At 39.6% G+C, this 20,073-nt stretch overlaps 1 protein-coding gene across 16 annotated transcripts in view; it reads right to left on the reverse strand.

The window, feature by feature from the left end:
• LOC127003706 (AT-rich interactive domain-containing protein 1B-like) overlaps window positions 1–13,452 on the reverse strand; it is a 202,630-nt gene extending 189,178 nt beyond the window's left edge. For 14 of the 16 annotated variants that reach the window (XR_007757356.1, XR_007757354.1, XR_007757352.1 and 11 more), the window contains exon 1: window positions 12,053–12,424. Coding sequence is in view for 4 of the 16 variants with exons in the window: in XM_050870642.1 (XP_050726599.1) it covers window positions 12,053–12,078 (26 nt within the window). In the remaining 12 variants the exon portion in view is untranslated. Of the gene's footprint in view, window positions 1–12,052; window positions 12,425–12,966 lie in introns of those variants that run through there. The other 2 variants (XR_007757359.1, XR_007757357.1) reach the window with 2 other exon arrangements.
• Between the last annotated feature and the right edge of the window lie 6,621 nt (window positions 13,453–20,073).

Here is a 20,073-nt window from a genome sequence, read left to right on the forward strand (position 1 = left end):
CACTTCCACTTCTGCTCACTAAGCTGTACCCCCCCAAAACACGAAAACATACACGCAAACAAAAAAATCACCCAAACACACCCATTGGTGTTACAGTATATCATAATTGCATATACTGATTTGTAAGAGAAAGGAGAAAAGTATGAATAAAATATTACTTAACCATGTCTTGTTCTATTCTTTTCATTTGCTGGTTAAGACCAAATTGCTACACTGCATCCTTTCTTCAGCTAATCTTCTAGTGTATCTATGGTACCACCATCCCTAAATGAGGGCTGTGGTGGGGTCGAGGCAGGGAAACACCTGTCTCCAGCCTTGCTATGTCTCCCAAACCCGCGATGCGTAAATTCTGTGATATATGTAAGAGGCATCACAAATAAGATAAAACTAATACCAATACAATTCTAATGTAAATATTATGATATATCAAAGAAAAGTAAACTTATGCATAAGGTATTAATATGGCAATAAAGAGACATGGCATACATATTTTACAGTGGTGCTAAGAAAATGTTATTACTTAAATTGATTTTAACCGCAGCTCTAGGGTGGATAAGGAATGTTACAATTAGTGTCGAGTGGGGTAGTATATCGAGACAACTTTAGGGGGGGGTGAATTGAGAGTCAATATTGTGAAGTTGTTTGATTCAACATGCTTTTCCTGTTGTCTTCATTAGATATTCCAAGGCTATAACTACAAACTTTGTATTGACAACTTTTCAGTAGGAAGTTGTTAAAAGCATGTGAAATCCATTCACCCAAAGGGTAAGATTTCTAACCTCCACGAAATTTTGTGTTGCAAAACCAATAGTTTTGATCACTGGCAACAAATGAAATCTATGATACAGAGTTTGAGTAAGACACTTATGTGAGCATTGTTCCTAGGAAATTTGGGAAGATTTACCCTGAGGAAGAGATATACTATGTAGTAATATATGATAGAAGGGCATACATAGGAAGAGTTCTAAAAGTTGGGGAAACCAGTGTAACAATAAAATTCTTAGAAAGAAGGATAAACAATCAGTATGACTGGCCCAAACGTGATATTAATGAGGTTAATATGATACACTTGATCAGTGGACCAGTGGTATTGTCAGGCACACCTTTTATAATTAGAGGGATTGATAAAGCTTTTCCTGACTTTAAAATTCATGTAAAACACATTACTATGATGTAACCACTTCCCTAGCACTTACAGAACGTAGCAGTAGATTACTTTTCTTTTTATTTACTAGCTACCTGGTGTACAAATTCATCTTGGTAGCAATTTTCCAAGAGGGAAAAAACCGGTTAACTAAATATCTGAAAGGTGTGTATTTTTGTTTGAACTGATCTTAATTCATTCAGATATCAAGTAAATTCAACAACAAGTAAGATGATGTTTATTTACCACATAAAACAGTTTTTACATCTATCTCAATTCACCCCAAGAAGTGAATCAATTCACCCCATTTTCCTTGACTGAATCAGTGACTTTTTTTGTGTGTAAAAAATAAATAAATAAATAAAGTCTTGTACACTTGCACACAAATTGATCACTTACCCCTTCACACTCACCTTGAATATAAACTGCTTCACCCTTACAGTTTAAGAGTATAGAACCAAATAAGGAAAAAATGTCTCAGTTCACCCCACGCGACACTACCATATTCATAGGACAGTTGGAAGGAATATAAGTAGATAATATAATATTTTCTTGATAAAAAAAAATATGTTACACCCCTCACAAGCAGCAACACTTCCACTGACTCAAGTTGACATGAGTCACGTGTCGAGTGCTTTCATGAACTCACTTTGCAGTTGACAAGACATTGTGACCAGGATGACACAATATAAATTATGAGAGAGAGAGAGAGAGAGAGAGGGGGGTAGGGGATGATAAGAGGGAGGGCAGTGTTGAGTGCATTGCCAATGTAAGGGATAGATGGAGAGGAAGGGAGAATATTACTGAATGAAAACATATCACGACACTCCAACAACGAGGTCATTTGATGCCTTGTGTAAAACAAAAGTAAATTACTTAAAGTAAAATTAGATAAAATAAATGAACAGAAAATTAAGAAATAACAGCACACATTTAAATCATTCAACCATAAAGGTAAAGAATGGTAACAGGTCACTCTGGACCCCTACCCAGGTCATTCTAGCACCCCACCCTGGTCACTCCGGTCCCCCACCCTGGTCACTCTGGACCCCACCCTGGTCACTCTGGACCCCACCCTGGTCACTCTGGACCCCACCCTGGTCACTCCAGCCCATCAACCAGTTTGAAACAAATTTATGTACTTAATTGTACTGGAAGTATCAATGAAGAACCACGGGTTGCAACATTACATTATTCATGAAGATTTTGACCTGCAATTAAATATTTGAGTCATTTAATAATATTAAAAATATTTGAGTCAATTAAAAATATTAAAATATCTTAGGAGAATAAAATACAAGTCAACTTCCCACTTTTTAAGCTGTTGGTCCAGTCAAGTGTTCGCACGCCCTGAGCAATTGTTGCGTAGTCATCTCGTGCTCTCGTATTTCTGCCACAATAAAAATATTTGCCCGTTGCATGCGGTAATCCTGTCTCTGGTACCTAGTAAGTTTGCCATCCTTAACCAGGCACATTTGAACATTGACATCCTCTGCTTCTTTATGGAGCACAGGGATCAGAACATATAGAGGTGTATGTGCACCGCCTGCCTTGAGACAACTGTAATATCCTTCGACATCATTGTTGGTCCTGATGTTTTACTCATACACAGACCAGTCTCATGGCAACCAATGTCCATTTAACCAAGTGCCTCGAACATACATCAGCTGTGAACACAGGCCGTCAGACGCTCGGGACCTGAGGTGACTGAAGGTCGCGATCTAATGTGTTCCTTGGGAAGGAATGGGAGGGCAATGACCTTCTGTCAGATGAAGTCCTGTGTGGAGCAGTGATTCACATACAGGACTGCTATATAATCCCAAAGACTGAACTTTTCTCCAAATGGCCTGATTCCAATGGAATGCACACTCCTGTATATCTGAAGAGAGACATCTTCAATCACATCTTCGTTGTGAAGATCTGGAAATCCTGGTCGCATGCTAATGTCTGGTACAATTGTATCATCAACATCGTCACTATCCATAATGCTACTGGTTTTATCAAGTTGTGTGCTCTCAGCAACATGGCAGTCAGGAAAGTTGGAAAGTTTCGTTTAGTCGGCACAACATCTGTGGTCATATGCCGGAGAGATACAGAAGGGGAAGGAATTATAGGAGAAGGGACAGATCCCAGGAGACGGGACACAACCCCCGATTAATATCTGGTAGCCATTCACTGCTGGGTGGACAGGGGCGTAGGGCATCGGAAAAGCCGCCCAAATTTTTCCACTCCGCCCGGGAATTGAACCCGGGCTCTCTCGGTTGTGAGCTGAGTGCGCTAACCACTGCACCACGAAGCCCCCAGGGCAGTCAGGAGGAGCATTACTACCAACTATAAGAAAAAGGCAAAATAATTTACAAACTTGATATCCAGAGTGTGTGTGTGACAAAAAAGTTTTAACGACCAATGGCCTCCCAAAAAAGAAGTAATTTTGGGTCAAGATACGAAGAAATTTATAACATTTGACATACGTAGGTATTAACAATCAGGGGTGTGGAGTCATAGTTAAAAATTTCCGACTCCAACCCCCCTTCCCCTCCCCCTCAACTTAATTTTTTTTCTTTTTTTCTTTTTCTTTTAGGTGCTGCCTGTAGCACCAGTAGACTCTCTTGAGGTCCTCTTGGACGGTCCCAGCCAGAGAATAGTTTTTGAACCGACCGCACCCACTCACTGCATTAGCTAGCCATCTCACTCTCCTCCCTTTATATGATCCCCCATCCCTCAGTTACATTAGTTCAAACAATAGTTGCCAATTTTGTTAAGTCTGTACTTTCTGTCTCAACTACATTTGGTACCATAAACCGGGGTGACTTCGGACAGTTTTCAAGGTCTTTTGCTTATGAAATTTTTGTTTTTAGGCCTAGTATCTATCATTACATGTTGCAACATTTTCACGAAACTTAATAGTTTTTGTGCTAAGTGAAAAAATATGGGTGTCCGAAGTCAGCCCATGTCTGGGGGGACTTCGGACAGTGGCTATATTTCACTGGGTTTACGTATCTGAGCCTGTTCGCACATCCCGGGGGTTGCTTCGGACACTGTTGAACCGGGAAAAAAATTGGCAAAAATCTTGGGAAAGAAGTTCCCACATTTCAGGTCAGTAGTAACAGGGAAGTAAAAAATGGTCAATAATTTTGAAAAAATGTTATTACAAAAAAACTATAAGATGTAGAGCACAGTTTTAGTTTTTTTGGAAGCTTAATGATTACATAATCACCACAGGAAATTTTTATAATGGTAGGGCAACATTCAAGTGTGTTAGGGCTCTTTGAAGTGCCCACTATTTTACATCTCATGTATCAGATTTTATCATGATGCATTTCACTAGAAATTTATTCTTGTATATGTTATTTTGTAGCTAAGTACTTCTATTTCATATTTTCATGATATGTAGAATATTCAACATCACTGGACTGGCACCACCACCGCCATTACGGGCCCAAAAGTTAACTTGAGTTCATCTCTGGACGGGCTCCGCGCGGGGCCTGGGCTACGTTGATGACGTCACTGATGGTCGACGGATCCGTGAAAACGGAATAGTGGGAACCCCGCCTTAGTTACCCCATAATATGTAGTTATATTTAGGTGTCCGAAGTCACCCCATTTTGAGCCATTTTTCGACATGCCTCCATTCAGGTGACATTTACAGGTGTGTAAGATATGTTAAGCACCCCTGAATCATTCTAATTGTTCTAGTTAAGCATGTTTCTGATTGTTTTCTCTAGTTTTGATGTTGTGTGTAATACAGATCGTTCCTGCCAGAAGTTTTCCAAGGGGGGTAAATTTTATGAAATCTCAAAAACACATATTGTGCTTGTTTTCAAAACAGAAACGTGTCTCAAGAAAACAACATTCCTATTCGAAAACTATAAGGCAAAGGACAAATTCTGACACTAAAATCATCTAGCTTGTTGCAACTGGCTACGAGTTATTAACATGTCAACTTTTTATCCACTTTTTGTCCGAAGTCACCCCAGTTTACGGTATGTCATTTTTAGGTGAAGGACATAGGTACTTACGCCTCAAGAAAGTCTTATTATCATTCCAGGAATTAAGTGTAATGGAAAATAGCAAAGTGTTTGTGAATGTCAGTAGCAATAGCCTATATATTTGTATTAGGTCTCCTCTTTCTCTTCTTTGTTCTAGTGTTGGTAAGTCCATTTCCTTTAGTCTCTCTTCATATGTCAGTCCCTCCAGTTCTGAAACCATTTTTGTTGCCATCCTCTGTATTCTTTCTATTTTTTTATGTGTTTCTTCATATGTGGAGACCACACTGTTTCTGCGTATTCCAGTTTAGGTCTGATCATAGTAGTAATTAATTTTTTCATCATTTCTTTGTCCATGTAGTGGAATGCTATACCTATATTTCTCACCATGTTATATGTATCACCGAAGATCCGATTTATATGACCTTCTGGTTACATATAATCTTGCATTACTACTCCCAGGTCTCTCTCTTCATTTACTTTCTTTAATATTTCACCATCTCCCATTTTATATGTCCATTTTGGTCTTTCTACACTTTTTCACATTTCCATAACATGACATTTCTTCACATTGAATTTCATCTCCCATTTCTGACTCCATTTCCAAATCTTGTTTAGGTCTTCTTGCAGCTCCTTGCAGTCTTCACTGTTTCTTATATGTCTTTGCAGTTTAGCATCATCTGCAAACAGGCTCATGTAGCTTTTTATTCCCTCTGGCATATCATTAATACAGACTAGGAAGAGTACTGGTGCTAAAACCAACCCCTGGGGCACTCCACTTTCCACCATTCTCCATTCCGATCTAGTGTCCTTAACCACTGTTCTCATCTCTCTTCCTCTTAAGTAGCTTTCCATCCAGCACTTCATTTTCCCTCTCAATCCTCCTTTATTTTCTAGTTTCCACAGCAGTCTTGAATGTGGAACTTTGTCAAATGTCTTCATTAAGTCTAGGTAAATGCAATCCACCCATCTGTCTCTTTCCTGTAATTTGTCCGTCACTCTTGAATAAAAGCTCAACAAGTTTGTCACACATGAGCGGCCTTTCCTAAACACATATTGATTGTTTGTGATTAGATTATGTTCTTCTAGAAATCTCATCCATTGTTCTTTTATTAATTTCTCACATATTTTACATACTACGCTGGTCAGAGACACCGGTCTGTAATTTAGGGGTTCATCCTTTTTTCCACTTTTGTATATAGGTACCACTTCTGCCCTCTTCCACTCCCTAGGCACTGTGCCAGTTTTTATTGAGCACCTGATGATGTCATATATCGGGCCGACTAACTCATTTCTGCACTCTTTAAGTATAAAACCTGAAACTCCATCTAGTCCCACGGCCTTCCCTTCTTCCAATTCCCCCAATAGTTTTTCATCTCCTCTTTATCTATTTTGACCTCTTCCATATATACATCTAAGTTGTTTTCTTGTGGTTCATTAAATAATGATTCTTTGGTAAACACTTGCTGGAATTTTTTGTTAAATAATTCCGCCATGCCTTTGGGATCCTCGATCTCTACAGTCAGTCTTTCAATTGTTTCTCTTGATTTAATTTTTCCATTTATAAATCTATAAACTAGTTTAGGTTGTTCTTTACACTTTTCCACAATATCCTTTTCGTATCATTTCTCTTCTTCCTTTCTCACTTTCACGTGCTCATTTCTCACTGCCTTAAAATCTTCGTTTCTTTTCAATCTTGACCAAGCTTTGTCTCTCTTTTCTTTTGCCTTTGCACATCTTCCATTAAACCAGTCCTTTTTAGTCCCCTCCCTCGGTCTGTATTTTGGTACGAACTTCATAACACCTGTGTTGTACGCCTTCATGAAAATATCATACTTTCCTTGAACTTCGCTTGTACTCATTAACTCTTTCCAATCCATTTCACCAAAAAACTTCTTGAGGTTTTCCACCCCTGCTTTCCTATAGTTTAATCTATCACTTCTATAAGTCTCGTCTTGTTCCCTTCCTCCCTCCTCCATTTCCATCTCTATGAGCACGTGATCACCTTTTCCCAGGGGGCAATCATACCTCAATTCATCCTTCACGTGAATTTCTCTTGTCAGCACCAAATCCAGTCTTGCTGGTTCATCGTCTCTTCTATATCTAGTGCTTTCCTTCACCCTTTGTAACATCAAATTTTCCATCATTAAATTTAAGAATCTATTCCCCCATGTCACATCACTACCATTGCTCTCAAACCTCTCCCAGTCCACCTCTTTGCAATTGAAATCGCCAACTAGTATTGCTCCTTTGTTTGCCTTAAGTAATCTCCTCAAACTTTGTATGGTGTCATCAATCATGCTTTCATAATCTTTTTTACTCCATAATGTAGTTTTTGGTGGTACATGTTACTGCAATCATCATCCTTTCTCTATTCTTGTTTTCCAAGCTTACACTCACTATTTCTGCTTTTCCTTCTCCATATTCTATTGATTTTACTAATAACTCTTTCTTTATCATTATCACCACTCCTCCTCTGCCTTTGCCCATTCTATCCTTCCTCCATACATTGTATCTTCCATCTAACTCAATTTGGATGTTTTCTTTTAGTTTAGTTTCAGTTAGGCAAACTATCATGGGATCCCTCTTTTAGATAATCTTGCAGCTTTAATTTACTAGAGATCAACCCATCTACATTTGTGTACATTATTCTTATTCCCCTCTCTGTATCTTTCTTATCTAGTTTTCGCTCCCCTTTCTCTTCTCCCTTATGAACCATTTTTTGATTCAATCCCCCGAAATTCTCCAAAAAAATGTTTCTTTTTCTTCCTCAGATCTTGCGTTATTTTTTACTTTGGTCTTTGCCAGTAGTTCATTCCATTTCTTCCTTATATATATATATATATATATATATATATATATATATATATATATATATATATATATATATATATATATATATATATATATCTATATATACTATCCTTACATCCTTCCATTTCTTTTAGTTTAGATGTTCTATATAATATGTCTTCGGCTGCCTTTTGTGATTTTAGTTTTAACTTAACTGGCCTTCTTTTCCCTTCAATGAATGGACCCATTCTATAAATCTCGTCTACTTCCTCCTCGATACTCTCCTTTCTGCATCATTTAGGTTCTTGAGCAGGTCTTTGACTGATTTCAGTTCCTCTTTATCCCTTTTTGGTTTATATGTTATATTCTTTTCTTTCATCCCAAAAATAACAACACTTCTTTTTTTGTCCGCTACTTATCTCACTAATTCTTAATTTTTCTTTAAGGCCTTGACTACCTCTTTTTCCATGTCTTCTTTATCTTCTTTCATTTGCTGTTCTATTACTTCTCTTAGGCTTACATTTGCTTTTTCATTCTCCACTCTCCAGGTCTTCACCTCTTCTCTAACTCTATGTTCTTCTCTGTTTACCAATTCCTTCAAGTTTTCATTTTCCTTTCTTACCACTCCCAAACCTTCCTTCATTGATCTCTCGTACTTTGCTACTTTTTTCTTTAGCTCCTCATTTTCCTTAATCAATTTCTTCTCATTTTCCTCTAGTTGTTTTATCCTATTTCTCAGGTCGCTGTGGAATTCTCTTTTCTGCTCTTCTTCCTCATCCCTTCTCTTTACCATGTTGATCCATTTATCCAGTTTTCTTTCCATCAGCAGCACTCTCTTATATAATGTCGTCTCATATCTCGCAAAACCAGAGAACTCAGCTGAAGTACCTCCGGCTTCATACTCATTTTCCTCCCCACTGTTGTTGTCACCTCCTCTTGCTCTTCTTCTTCTGCTTCATGGCGTGATCCACCCTGGTCTTCCTCCTTCTCACTCATCGCACTAAACTGCACTAATGGAGACCTACCGAACCAACATTAGCACAACCCAGGCCTCTGCAACACTACACTAGGTATTTTTGCTCCTTAACAGCTGGCGCGGGTCGAGGATTGTGTCATTGTATGATTGTGTGTGTGTGTGTGTGTGTGTGTGTGTGTACGAGTTCTCTCAGTGTGTGTGTGTGTGTGTGTGTGTGTGTGTGTGTATGAGTTCTCTCGACGGCAGTGTGTGTGTGTACGAGTTCTCTCGACAGCAGTGTGTGTGTGTGTGTTATTTTCATCAACTAACTGCAACAATCATGGAATTTTACCTATGTAAATTAATAAAATAGTGGCAGTCAGTGACGCAGTCTATATCAGATGAGCATTTCTTGTCAACTGCTGAGCAGCCTCAATCAGGCTGAGACTTGAGGGTGGAGATGCGTATGAGTGCTACAGGAATCAGACACGTTCAGTACAGGATGTTTCATGTCTCGTTGGGTATGTTTTCTCCTACATCGTCTAGTAAATTATCTCAGTGATCTACATAATTATTTAGTCAGGTGAAATATAAGAAAACATAACATTTTTACACAAAAAAATCCAAATTAAATTAATATTCCCGACATAATAACTTAACCCATAATGATTGCCAGAAATGTCCGCCCTCAAAAGCTCCCACAAAAGGCGATTTCTCCCAAACTTTGTGGGAATTCCCAACGAAGCAGCAAAACTAGCCTAGGAGTCGCATACCATGGAAGTAACGGACTGGGATCGCCAAAGAGGCCGCTCAAGAAAGCCTACGGGCACTATAGGCAGCACCTAAAAAAATATTAAAAAATAAGAAAATAAAAAAAAAGCTTCACAACTACATTTCACAATAAATGATTACGTAAAGGAGTCGGAGATATTTTTACTGACTCCGGCCAAAAGTAGCCGACCCCACACCCCTGTTAACAATAACTGAATTCATTTCAGCGGGCACCGAATATTTTGAGCAGACCAGCTTTTTTGCCACATTGGTTCTGTTAACAAAATCAGTTACGTTTCACGCTCTCCAACTGGAGTACAATGCACAACGCATCCTAACCAAGTTTCACCATAATGTTCACCGAGTTAAGACGCTTCATAAACACAGGAATAAAAAAAAAGTTTATTTTACCCTGTCGTTTTAAGGTTTTGAACATGTTTATGGTATATACAGGTATAATGAGCTTTAATCGAGATTAAAATACCAAGGATTCGTATTACAGTATGTGCATACTGGGAGGCCAGTGACCAGGGAGGGAGGCTGGAGTGACCAAGGTTGGAGGCCGGAGTGACTGGAAAGCGTAAAGAATATGGCTATGTGATTGGAAGCAGTAAAGGAGAAAAAGATTTATGACAAAGGTTACAGGTATTGGAAGGGGCTGTTGTCAGAACCGTTGCAGAAAGCTAATGGTACATAGCAGGAAGGTTGTAGCAGTATGTACACTAAAGGTAGCAGCAACGTAGGAGAAAACGTAATGGATGTAGCAAATAGGTTGTTAAAAGGTGAAGGAGACATGGCGACAAGGTAGTAGAAACGTCTGAGAAATGTGCAAATGATCCAAATAAGGTTGTAGAAGGGTCATTAGTTACATAGTGAGATTGTAGTTAATATGCACCTGGTAGTCCACACAATTACATGCTTGCTACATATCTTTGTTACGTAAAAGTTACCAAACCACTACCTTTACAAAACGTAGTACCCTACTACGTAAGTCTGTTAGCTGGGTGAGTGGAACAAACTGAGCAGGTGTGTAGCCTAGTTAAAGAAAGCACAAATGAAAGTTTTAATTGGAGATTAAATGTATCAACAGATAGGAAGGGACTCTGGCAAACAACTCATACTGAGTAGCTACCCTGTGTAGGCCATCTGGCTTATGGTAGTTTCCTTATGTTCTTGTGTATCCCTGGGTATAAAGGTGAATACTACAATGATTTATCAGAAAAGTGTCAAACCCTGGAGTGCAGTGGGTGCTACAATAGATGAATACTAAAAAAATAAGTTGTTTAATTCTGGATAAATACCAGTATTATTATATAAGTGTGCCCATATTATGCTTTATGGAGCTCTTTGTGGTGATTCAACACACTACCGTATTGCTTTCCCGTGACGAATAACATGTTTGAAAGATTTATTATATAATTGAAATAAGCAGTTGCCGCCATGGTGGCTATGTGTTCCAACAGCCTTACCCCCCCGGTTTGATTAGAAAATAAAATTATTGGGGGTCGAGGGGGACAGCCCCCTGTTAGGTTAGGTAAGGCTAGGGTAGTTTTAGTTTAACCAATAAAGGACGAGTGTCCCGCAGGCGGAAATATTGATAGGTTCTGTTAAGTGTTCCTCATGAAGATGTCTTCGTTTTATTTGATTTCCCTAATAAAATAATGATTTGCGACAAACGGTTAGCAGATCATTTCAAAACCCATCGCATACATAAAAAAAAAGTTTTGTCTACCAGTGTGAGAAGGGTGCATTTTTTAAATTTTACCTAAATACCAGGGTAGCAATCCAAAAGTCAAAGAAGAATCAATAGGTGAATTACACACTAGAAGTAAATTACTTAAACAAAAATATTGCAAACCACAAAAATAGCTAGCTTGATAACTTTGCCATGGCAACCTCAATAAGCAGTCACCGCCTCCTTCAGTAACGATGATCAACTACTAGCTCTTTTCCCTTCACCTCCCTTCAATATAGTACCCCTTCAATTCCCACAAGCTTCACCCTTCTTGCCCATATAGAATACCGACTCAAGGTGTAGATGAAGGTTCACTTTATTGGGAATTGTTCATACCATAACACTGGATCTGCAGACCAATAACATAACTAAATCCATCCAATATTTTCGAGCAAGCTCTTCTCTTCTCGCTAAATTCTACTTTATGTCCAGGTCCTATGAGCCGTTACTCTTACTACCTGTGCAATGATACATCAGACAACAAAATCCACTAAAAATAAGGTACAAAATGCAATGGATCGCTAGAAGTAAAGGAAAATGTCAAGTTTCTTTGTACTCCGCTTCCAACATGGCAGCCCGCCTGACCAACTACCGTCTGCCGCCACCTCAGGCTAACCTTTGCCTCGCTCCGCCGCTATTGAAACCCCTCCTCGGCTTCTTAGACTCACCTTTCCGCCGCTATCTGGAGCCTCATTTAAAGTTTGACCCTGAAGCTTTCTCGTGACGTATCGTAGCTGGTTGATCATATTTTTCTCCGCGGCAAAATTGGTCGGGAACTGATGCTATCACTTTAAATCCTCTCAGCAGCTCTATCAGGTTACACTCCAGTTTTCGCCTGAAATGTTTTACTCACTTGTCTTCTGCCATATCTACAGCATTTTACCAACTCAGCTATTACTGACGAGCGACATTTCCCTCACTCTGACTGCATTTTGTTTACCATGACACTTATTTATTATCACCATGAACCAAAAATGGCCGAATACTAGGGAAGGTAGCACCGCGCATGTCTCCTGTCTCGCCTGGCGTCTGACAATACTACAACTGGTCCTCATTCACCCGGGCGCTGCGAGTACAAACAGCTGGTATAGTGGACTCGCCCAGCGTAGGGGAGTCAAGCTGCTCTCCAGAGGAAGATCTTTTAATTCCTCACTAGTTACCATGTGCCTAAAGACTTCATTGTTATTTATATGAACATCATAATTGCATAATAGAAACTAGAACTCAGCTTCCTTAATAAGAGAAAGATAAAAAAATATTTAGAAACCAAGAATAGGGCGACTCCCCCACTCATTCAATGGCGCTCTCACGCATTGGAGTAAGCTACTACGAAATGTAAGGAGGAATCTTGAGCACACACTGTGTTTAATGGACACTCTAGAATGTTTATTTTCCTCTGCACACATCTTTCACTCTTAACAGGCTGCATAATGGATAAGACAGAAAGTGTTATTGCAAGTATATGGGTCAAATGCGTGAATAAGAAGCGTCACAACCGTAACGATCAAGCTGATTTGGCAACACCGCAACTAATACTATGACAAGTCTGTAAACAAAACAAGCCAACTTAGCTAAGACCAACCTTATGAGTTTCTCCAGAAGCGATACACAAACTTGTCACCCAATGTAAGAGAGTCGATGGAGGCTGCGAGGACGAGACACTACACCATCTTATAAGAAAAGGCTACATAAATGACAGTCGAGCTATTCTGACTGAACCGGAGATACAGGTCCCTACCAATCACTTGTGAAGGAGGTAAAGTATGAGGAGAGCAGGAGAACGACAGAGGAAGCGTCAGCTTCTGGTGGAGGGGAACAAGCCTCTCAGGACAGCTATTAACATGTGGTTAAAACCTCCCTTCGACCAACACTTCAGTACCCACACAAACACCGCCACAACCGCCACCACCCTCGCCGCGACCACTGGTGATGAAGACTGTGGAAAGGTTGGGCCTGGGTGGTGGTGTCTGGGAAGAAGGGCAATGGGGGAGAACATGAACACCCCCACCACTTCCTCCCTTTGCCTTTCCTGCTTCTCCAGACCCCTCTGCTTCCCCCCCTCCCCCACACCCACCCACCTTTGTCTGGTGAGGCTCCTCACCTGGCAGCTCGCGCAGACGCCTAAAAATGTCACACCAAGAGAGCCCATTCCCATTCCCCCTTTCACCCCAAACTCCTACACATCTGACCCCTCCCTTCCACTCGTATATATGCCTCCCCCAAACGTGATCAGCTCCGCTTTTTACGTAATATATAGTCCTTCAAGTGCCCCACCTATAGAGTACGTGGGCTGTTTCCCTCGATCCCTATCTTTCTTATAATTCCCTTTTTGCCACCACACACACATCCTCACTATAATCTTTTATTTTCTACAGGAAAGGAGGCAGCTCAAGTTCAAAGAAAAGGATCGAAAGAAAGGGGGGGGGAGAAAACGCTGGCACGACTCCTGAAAACAAGAAATGATGGAGTATACGAAAGAGGGTCAAAATCAGATGGATAGGTGTCTTGATATAGGTTGAGATTGGGGCCGGGTAATCCGAACAGCTATAAAGAAATGTAGCGGAAAAATATTCACCAAAAATCAGGTAAACAATTTTGTTGGAAAATAATATTCGTATAATATTCTTTTGGTAAAGCCTAGCTATCACAGTGAGTTTTACTAAGTCATTAAGTTCCTTTTGACCACCCCCTATATAGGGGAACTATACCCCCTATATAAGGGAATCGAACAGTGCATGGGGGTGATCCAGACAATACATTTTTTCAGTAATGATCAAAATAGATGGTTAATTTGTAAAGAATGTTAATCTGCAAATTAAATATTTAAAGAAGAATGAAGTAAAACGCTTTATCAACATCTTGTCCTAGAAATATGTGTATATTTGTCTTATTTGGATTCCAATTAACATTTCTCTGCTGTAATACAAACCAAGTTTCAGTGTTCAATATCAATCTGTAATTGTAAATGCTGGCAAAACTAGGGAAAATAAACCTTCACAGTATAATATCACAATAAAACGGCTGATATAAACACCTTGCGATTGTTCTGGTTACCGTATATTGAAGGTAGCTATATATAGAGAGGGATCTTGAATTTAACAAATCGAGCAAGCCTTTGAGTTTTGGCCCTTATAAGTTCCCAAAATACCCCTTTTAATTTATTCTCCTTTATCTTACATCCTCTACTTTAGGAAAGTAGAATGTGTCTATGTCCAACTTTTTTTTTTTTTTGGGGGGGGGGGGATATACCCCAAGGGAGGAAGGCGGTGCATATCCAACTTTAGAGCTTATTTTCAAGAAAGAAATGTTATACTTGCAATCGTCCTCAGCACTTAAGATCTTGCAAACATAATGCACGTACCTTTTATTTCCGACAATATTAATTCTTCCCCTTCTTCTAGCTCCAGCTCAACTAGCTAATACAAAGTCGTTGGGCTCTGGGGTCTTGTCCTGAAAAAGGCTGGACACTTCAAAGTCTTATTTCCTCTTCGACCTCGTCTGAGTACTTGGAATCATCGAAAGGCAGTTTTCAGGATCCTGATGAAGATCCAAGACAGGAGCTGTATCCTCCTCAAAGATTTATCTCCTAGTATCACTAGGGGAAACGGGCCCTTGTCGTAAGAGTTAAGAGTGCAAAAAATGCTTCCTCCCTGCGCGGGGGAGCACGGGCTAAGCCTATTGGCGGCCCGTAGCAGGATGCCGACAGACCGACTCTATATCGGCGATCGAAATCTAGCCGACCGAGTCGGTCTGTCGACGAGGACTGGCGTGTCTCTGAGGAGCTGTCTTGGATCTTGTCTCGTTTTGTTTGGGATATTTCTTAACCTTCTTTTCCCGTTTTTTTGTGTATGTTTCTTCTGTAAATTACGCTTATTTGTTTCCTTACCTTTTAGTTCGAAATAGCCTCAACAAATTTTGGTAGGATGCTGGCGTGCCTCTGAATGCGAACAGTTAGATACACCCTTATAATATGGCAACCCACTTCATGCGTTCATGACTTCAAAGGTTATGTCTGGCTGCATGCATCGTTTCTCACCGGATAATATCATAGCCAAGTAGTTTTCATTATTAAATACCACACGACTAGAATCAGTACGTATTGATAGTCAAGAAACACTATATTAGACATAGAAAATATGAAATCAAGGTCTGAAGGAATCGAAAATCTTTACTTAATTGAAAGTCCCCCCTACGCTTCATAGATTAGGGCTTTATGCCATCTTGACGGTTCCCATTTTCTTCTTTTCACATCAAGGGGAAACTACTTTATTATTGATATGAAATATAATATAGGCGTTGTTTGTTACACCATCGTGTTCGTTCTAACCCCATCTCACTCTACCCCTCCTGAAAGCGTATAAGTCATTTCCGTGGTGGCGAGGCTGCAGTCTGCTGATTTGAGTCTTTTTTAAAGCCCGGTTCACACTGTGCTGAGTCTGAGCCAAGTGCGACAACCCAACTGTAGTGCTGACTTGCCTGATGGGCGAGACTCCCATAACCCAATTAGCCAGTGGGCTACCTCTTTGGCCGACTGGATAAGGAGTGGCTCTCCCGTTACGCTGGATGCGGGTTCGATTCCCGGCGCCGGCGAAACCTTTCCTTGTCTGGATTAATTTATCGTGTGTTGTTACACGCAGTGGCCGTGTAGGAGTATAGTAAAAGAAAAATTCTGGCACATCACAAAGACTTTTGGATTATGACAAGTCTGCTCCCACGCTCCAAGAACGGGTAGTAGATTTCCGACGGTCGTCGCCTATCTATAGTCTATCGACTCTAAAGGCCGGGTCACACGAGCGTTTATTTCGGCAATTTTTGACGCCGGTACTTTTTCACGCCGGTGATTTTGCCTCCAGTGTGGTCACACGATGCTAGCCGAAACAAAGGGCGCGTTTAGGCATATATGTAGAGCGGCAGCAGGTAAAGGCAATTAAGAGATTAGCAAGGCAGTTAAATCTTTGATGTCTTGCCGCCAGCTGCACTTTTGGTGATCTGGGATTCTTTGAAGGAGTGTGTGTAGTTGTATGTGTATTTGTCAGTTTGTGTGTACATATATGTGTGTGTGTGTGTGGGGGGGGTATCTCTCTCTCTCTCTCTCTCTCTCTCTCTCTCTCTCTCTCTCTCTCTCTCTCTCTCTCTCTCTCTCTCTCTCTCTCAAAAAAAAAGTAATAACGTAAAGGTGTATAAGTCCATTGAAAAGAAAAGAGAGAGAGAGAGAGAGAGAGAGAGAGAGAGAGAGAGAGAGAGAGAGAGAGAGAGAGAGAGAGAGAGAGAGAGGAGGTGGGAATAGGAAAAGGATTAGGGGGATTAGAAGGGAAAGAGGGGGAGGAGGACAAGGTGAAGCGTTCTCAGCATCGAGAATACAAGACGCGCATGTTCGTCTTCCTCCATATGAGAACACAAACCGCGTTTTGGACTTGCCGGTGCCACCGAAGTCAAAATTCTCGAGATCGATGATCAAATTGCCGAAATAAACGCTCGTGTGACCCGGCTTTATGGTTAGCTTGAGCCCTGTGGGTTGGCCGGCCCGGTGAACCCCCCATTCCCAGCAGGCACACGACGTCAGACTGTCGTCGATAATTGGTAGAAATTTGGTCATGACGTCGCTCACCGTAAAGTCAACGTTTGAATGACAACGTTGATTATGTTTCAGATATCGACGTTGATATCACATTGAAATGTGGTTGGAAATTCACCAAGACGAAGACGGGCTCATACTTTTTACGCTGAATGTTGAATTGTGGTTGAAACGGGACGTTGAACCATCGTCTTTCTTCAAAATAAATTCAAAGTTGACTATACACGGTGAAAAAATGTTACAACATCAACGAATATTTCAATAAATATTCGTTAATAAATATTAATAAATAGATTTCAACAAATATTCTGTTTACTACATCTTGGCCATTAAGATTAGAGATCCTTAAAATTCACGTAGTGCATTAATTGGTTGTTGGATTACTAGTAATGTTGACAGTACTAATTTATACTGATCTGATCAGCTTATATATATATATATATATATATATATATATATATATATATATATATATATATATATATATATATATATATATATATATATATATATGGCCATCTTCATCTGTGTCCAGACCTGAGCATTCTGCACCAGCAGCAGCCAAGAAGAGGAAGATTGTGCATGAAGTGTTGTCACCTGTACCAAGCAGTTCATCTGGTGAAACAGTGCTGAACCCAATGGAAATTGATGCTGAAGATGAAATTTACTTGCGTCACCACTGATGCTGGAGGAAAGCTCTGATGGACTCTCTGAGTGACTACATAGCACTATTTTAGTTTACTGAAGGTTGGTGGTGGTGGTAAGAAAACACAAATTTTAATTTACCCTGGTATGAGAAAACTGTTTTCTCTGTTTCATCTAGGTTATCTTCAGCTAGCAAGTTGAAACATATAGGGCTTACAGAGTTCATGTCAATTATGTGTTTTCTTACTGCCAACATCAATTTCTGGAATATATACAGTATAAAATCCTTCATGCCATGGTCTGAAATCAACTTTTTTGTTATGTATTTAATCGCTTTAACCTGCCGAAACTGGAATGAAGAATATTGTATTATGTTCACTTTTTTTTCTGTTTATCTACCAACATTATATTCTACTTCAATTGATGCATATTTCCAGTGAACCCTACACTATGGACCGGAAACTTGCCCCAGCCTTGTCATTAAGCCGCGAATTTCGGAAAATCAACCGCTTTGGTGCGAATCGCCATAACTCCCTTATTTCTGGGGCTACAGAAATGTTTTTGGTATAAATCGACGGTAAAATGAAAGGGCTATATCTTGTAATAAGCGACCGGGCTCAAAAACCGACTCGAAAGGGTAAACAAATCGAATATATTCGCCAAAAACGACTCTGAAAAAACCTATTTTTGAGTTCCCAACCTTGAAACCCACTCATTTTTTGAGAATTTCAAAAGACTTATTTAACAAATAATTCATCCTTACCAATGTGCTTTCCAATATGATGCATAACATTGCCCTACTTCCAGTAGTTTCGTCGCTAGAGCTACACACGTAAACCCTTTTGAGAGCGATTTTGACGAACTCCAGACACTTTGCCGTTTTTGTCTAGTGTGGCATTGCTTTTGCCTCTAGAATGCTGTAATTTGGCATGTAGCCCCTCTTGGTAAAGTAGTTTGGCCAGTTCGAAGGATGTTTTGATAGCTCGATTCCACGTTTGTCGTCTAGCCGTCACAAAATAGCCTGCTTTTCGGCCCTTTTGCAGCGATTTGGACACGTCCTAGTATTTAGCTTATAACGTTTTCATTTATTACGGCTTTCCTATTTTTTTCTGATTATTAATCAGCATTAATAGAGCTTTAATTTGCCACCAAGCACGCCTTCCTAGCTTCAGTAGATTTTGCTCTAGCTTGACCAGAAGTCGCGACGAAAATTCGCCGAATCTGACTCATTTCACGCGCCGCGACGAAAAATCTTCCTGAAAAAAAAAAATTATATCTAATTGTATGTATATATATATATATATATATATATATATATATATATATATATATATATATATATATATATATATCTATATATATATATATATATATATATATATATATATGGTATCAAAAGAAAGCAAATTAAATGTATTATTCATAAATGGGAAAAAAATAGGGTTGAATACTAAATAGAATAAAAATAAGATGTATAATAAGGCGCTTAACATAGGTTGATTTATATAGTGAAATAATTATCTAAAAATAGTAATCTTTCATATAGATATCTTAAAATGATTTTATCACAAGATAGTCAACATATTGAAGTTTTCTTATATGAATTTTTATGCAGATATATTAATTTTTGTGGCGTCAGGAAGGTTTTACGTCGCGGCGCGTGAAATGAGTCAGATTCGGCGAATTTTCGTCGCGAATTCTGGTCAAGCTCGAGCAAAATCTACTGAAGCTAGGAAGGCGTGCTTGGTGGCAAATTAAAGCTATTTTAATACAGATTAATAATCAGAAAAAAATTGAAAAGCACTAAATAAATAAAAAAAAAGTTATAAGCAAAAAACTAGGACGTGTCCAAATCGCGGCAAAAAGGCCGAGAAACAGGCTATTTTGTGACGGCTGGACGACAAACGTGGAACCGAGCTATCAATAAATTCTTCGAGCTGGTCAAACTGCATTGCCAAGAGGGGCTACATGCCAAATTACAGCCTTCTAGAGGCAATAGCAATGCCACACTAGACAAAAACGGCAAAGTGTCTGAAGTTCGTCAAAATCGCTCTCAAAAGGGTATACGTTTGGAGCTCCAACGACGAAACTACTGGGAGTAGGGAAATGTTATGCATCATATTGGAAAGCACATTGGTAGGGTTAAAGTAGTTGTTAAATAAGTCTTTTGAAATTCTCAAAAAATGAGTGGGTTTCAAGGTTGGGAACTCAAAAATAGTTTTTTTCAGAGTCGTTTTTTGCGAATTTATTCGATTTGTTTACCCCGGTCGCTCATTACAAAATATAGCCCTTTCATTTTGCCGTCGATATATAGCCCCAGCAATAAGGGAGTTATGGCGATTCGCACCAAAGCGGTTGATTTTCCAAAATTCGCGGCTTAAAGACTGGGGCGCCGCAAAATCAAAAGAGTCCGTCGTCCATTACTTGAGATGTCACTGATATTTCCAATGTAATTTACTGAGGAATGAT

This window comes from Eriocheir sinensis, chromosome 26 (assembly GCF_024679095.1).
Source record: "Eriocheir sinensis breed Jianghai 21 chromosome 26, ASM2467909v1, whole genome shotgun sequence".
NCBI classification, from domain to species: domain Eukaryota; kingdom Metazoa; phylum Arthropoda; class Malacostraca; order Decapoda; family Varunidae; genus Eriocheir; species Eriocheir sinensis.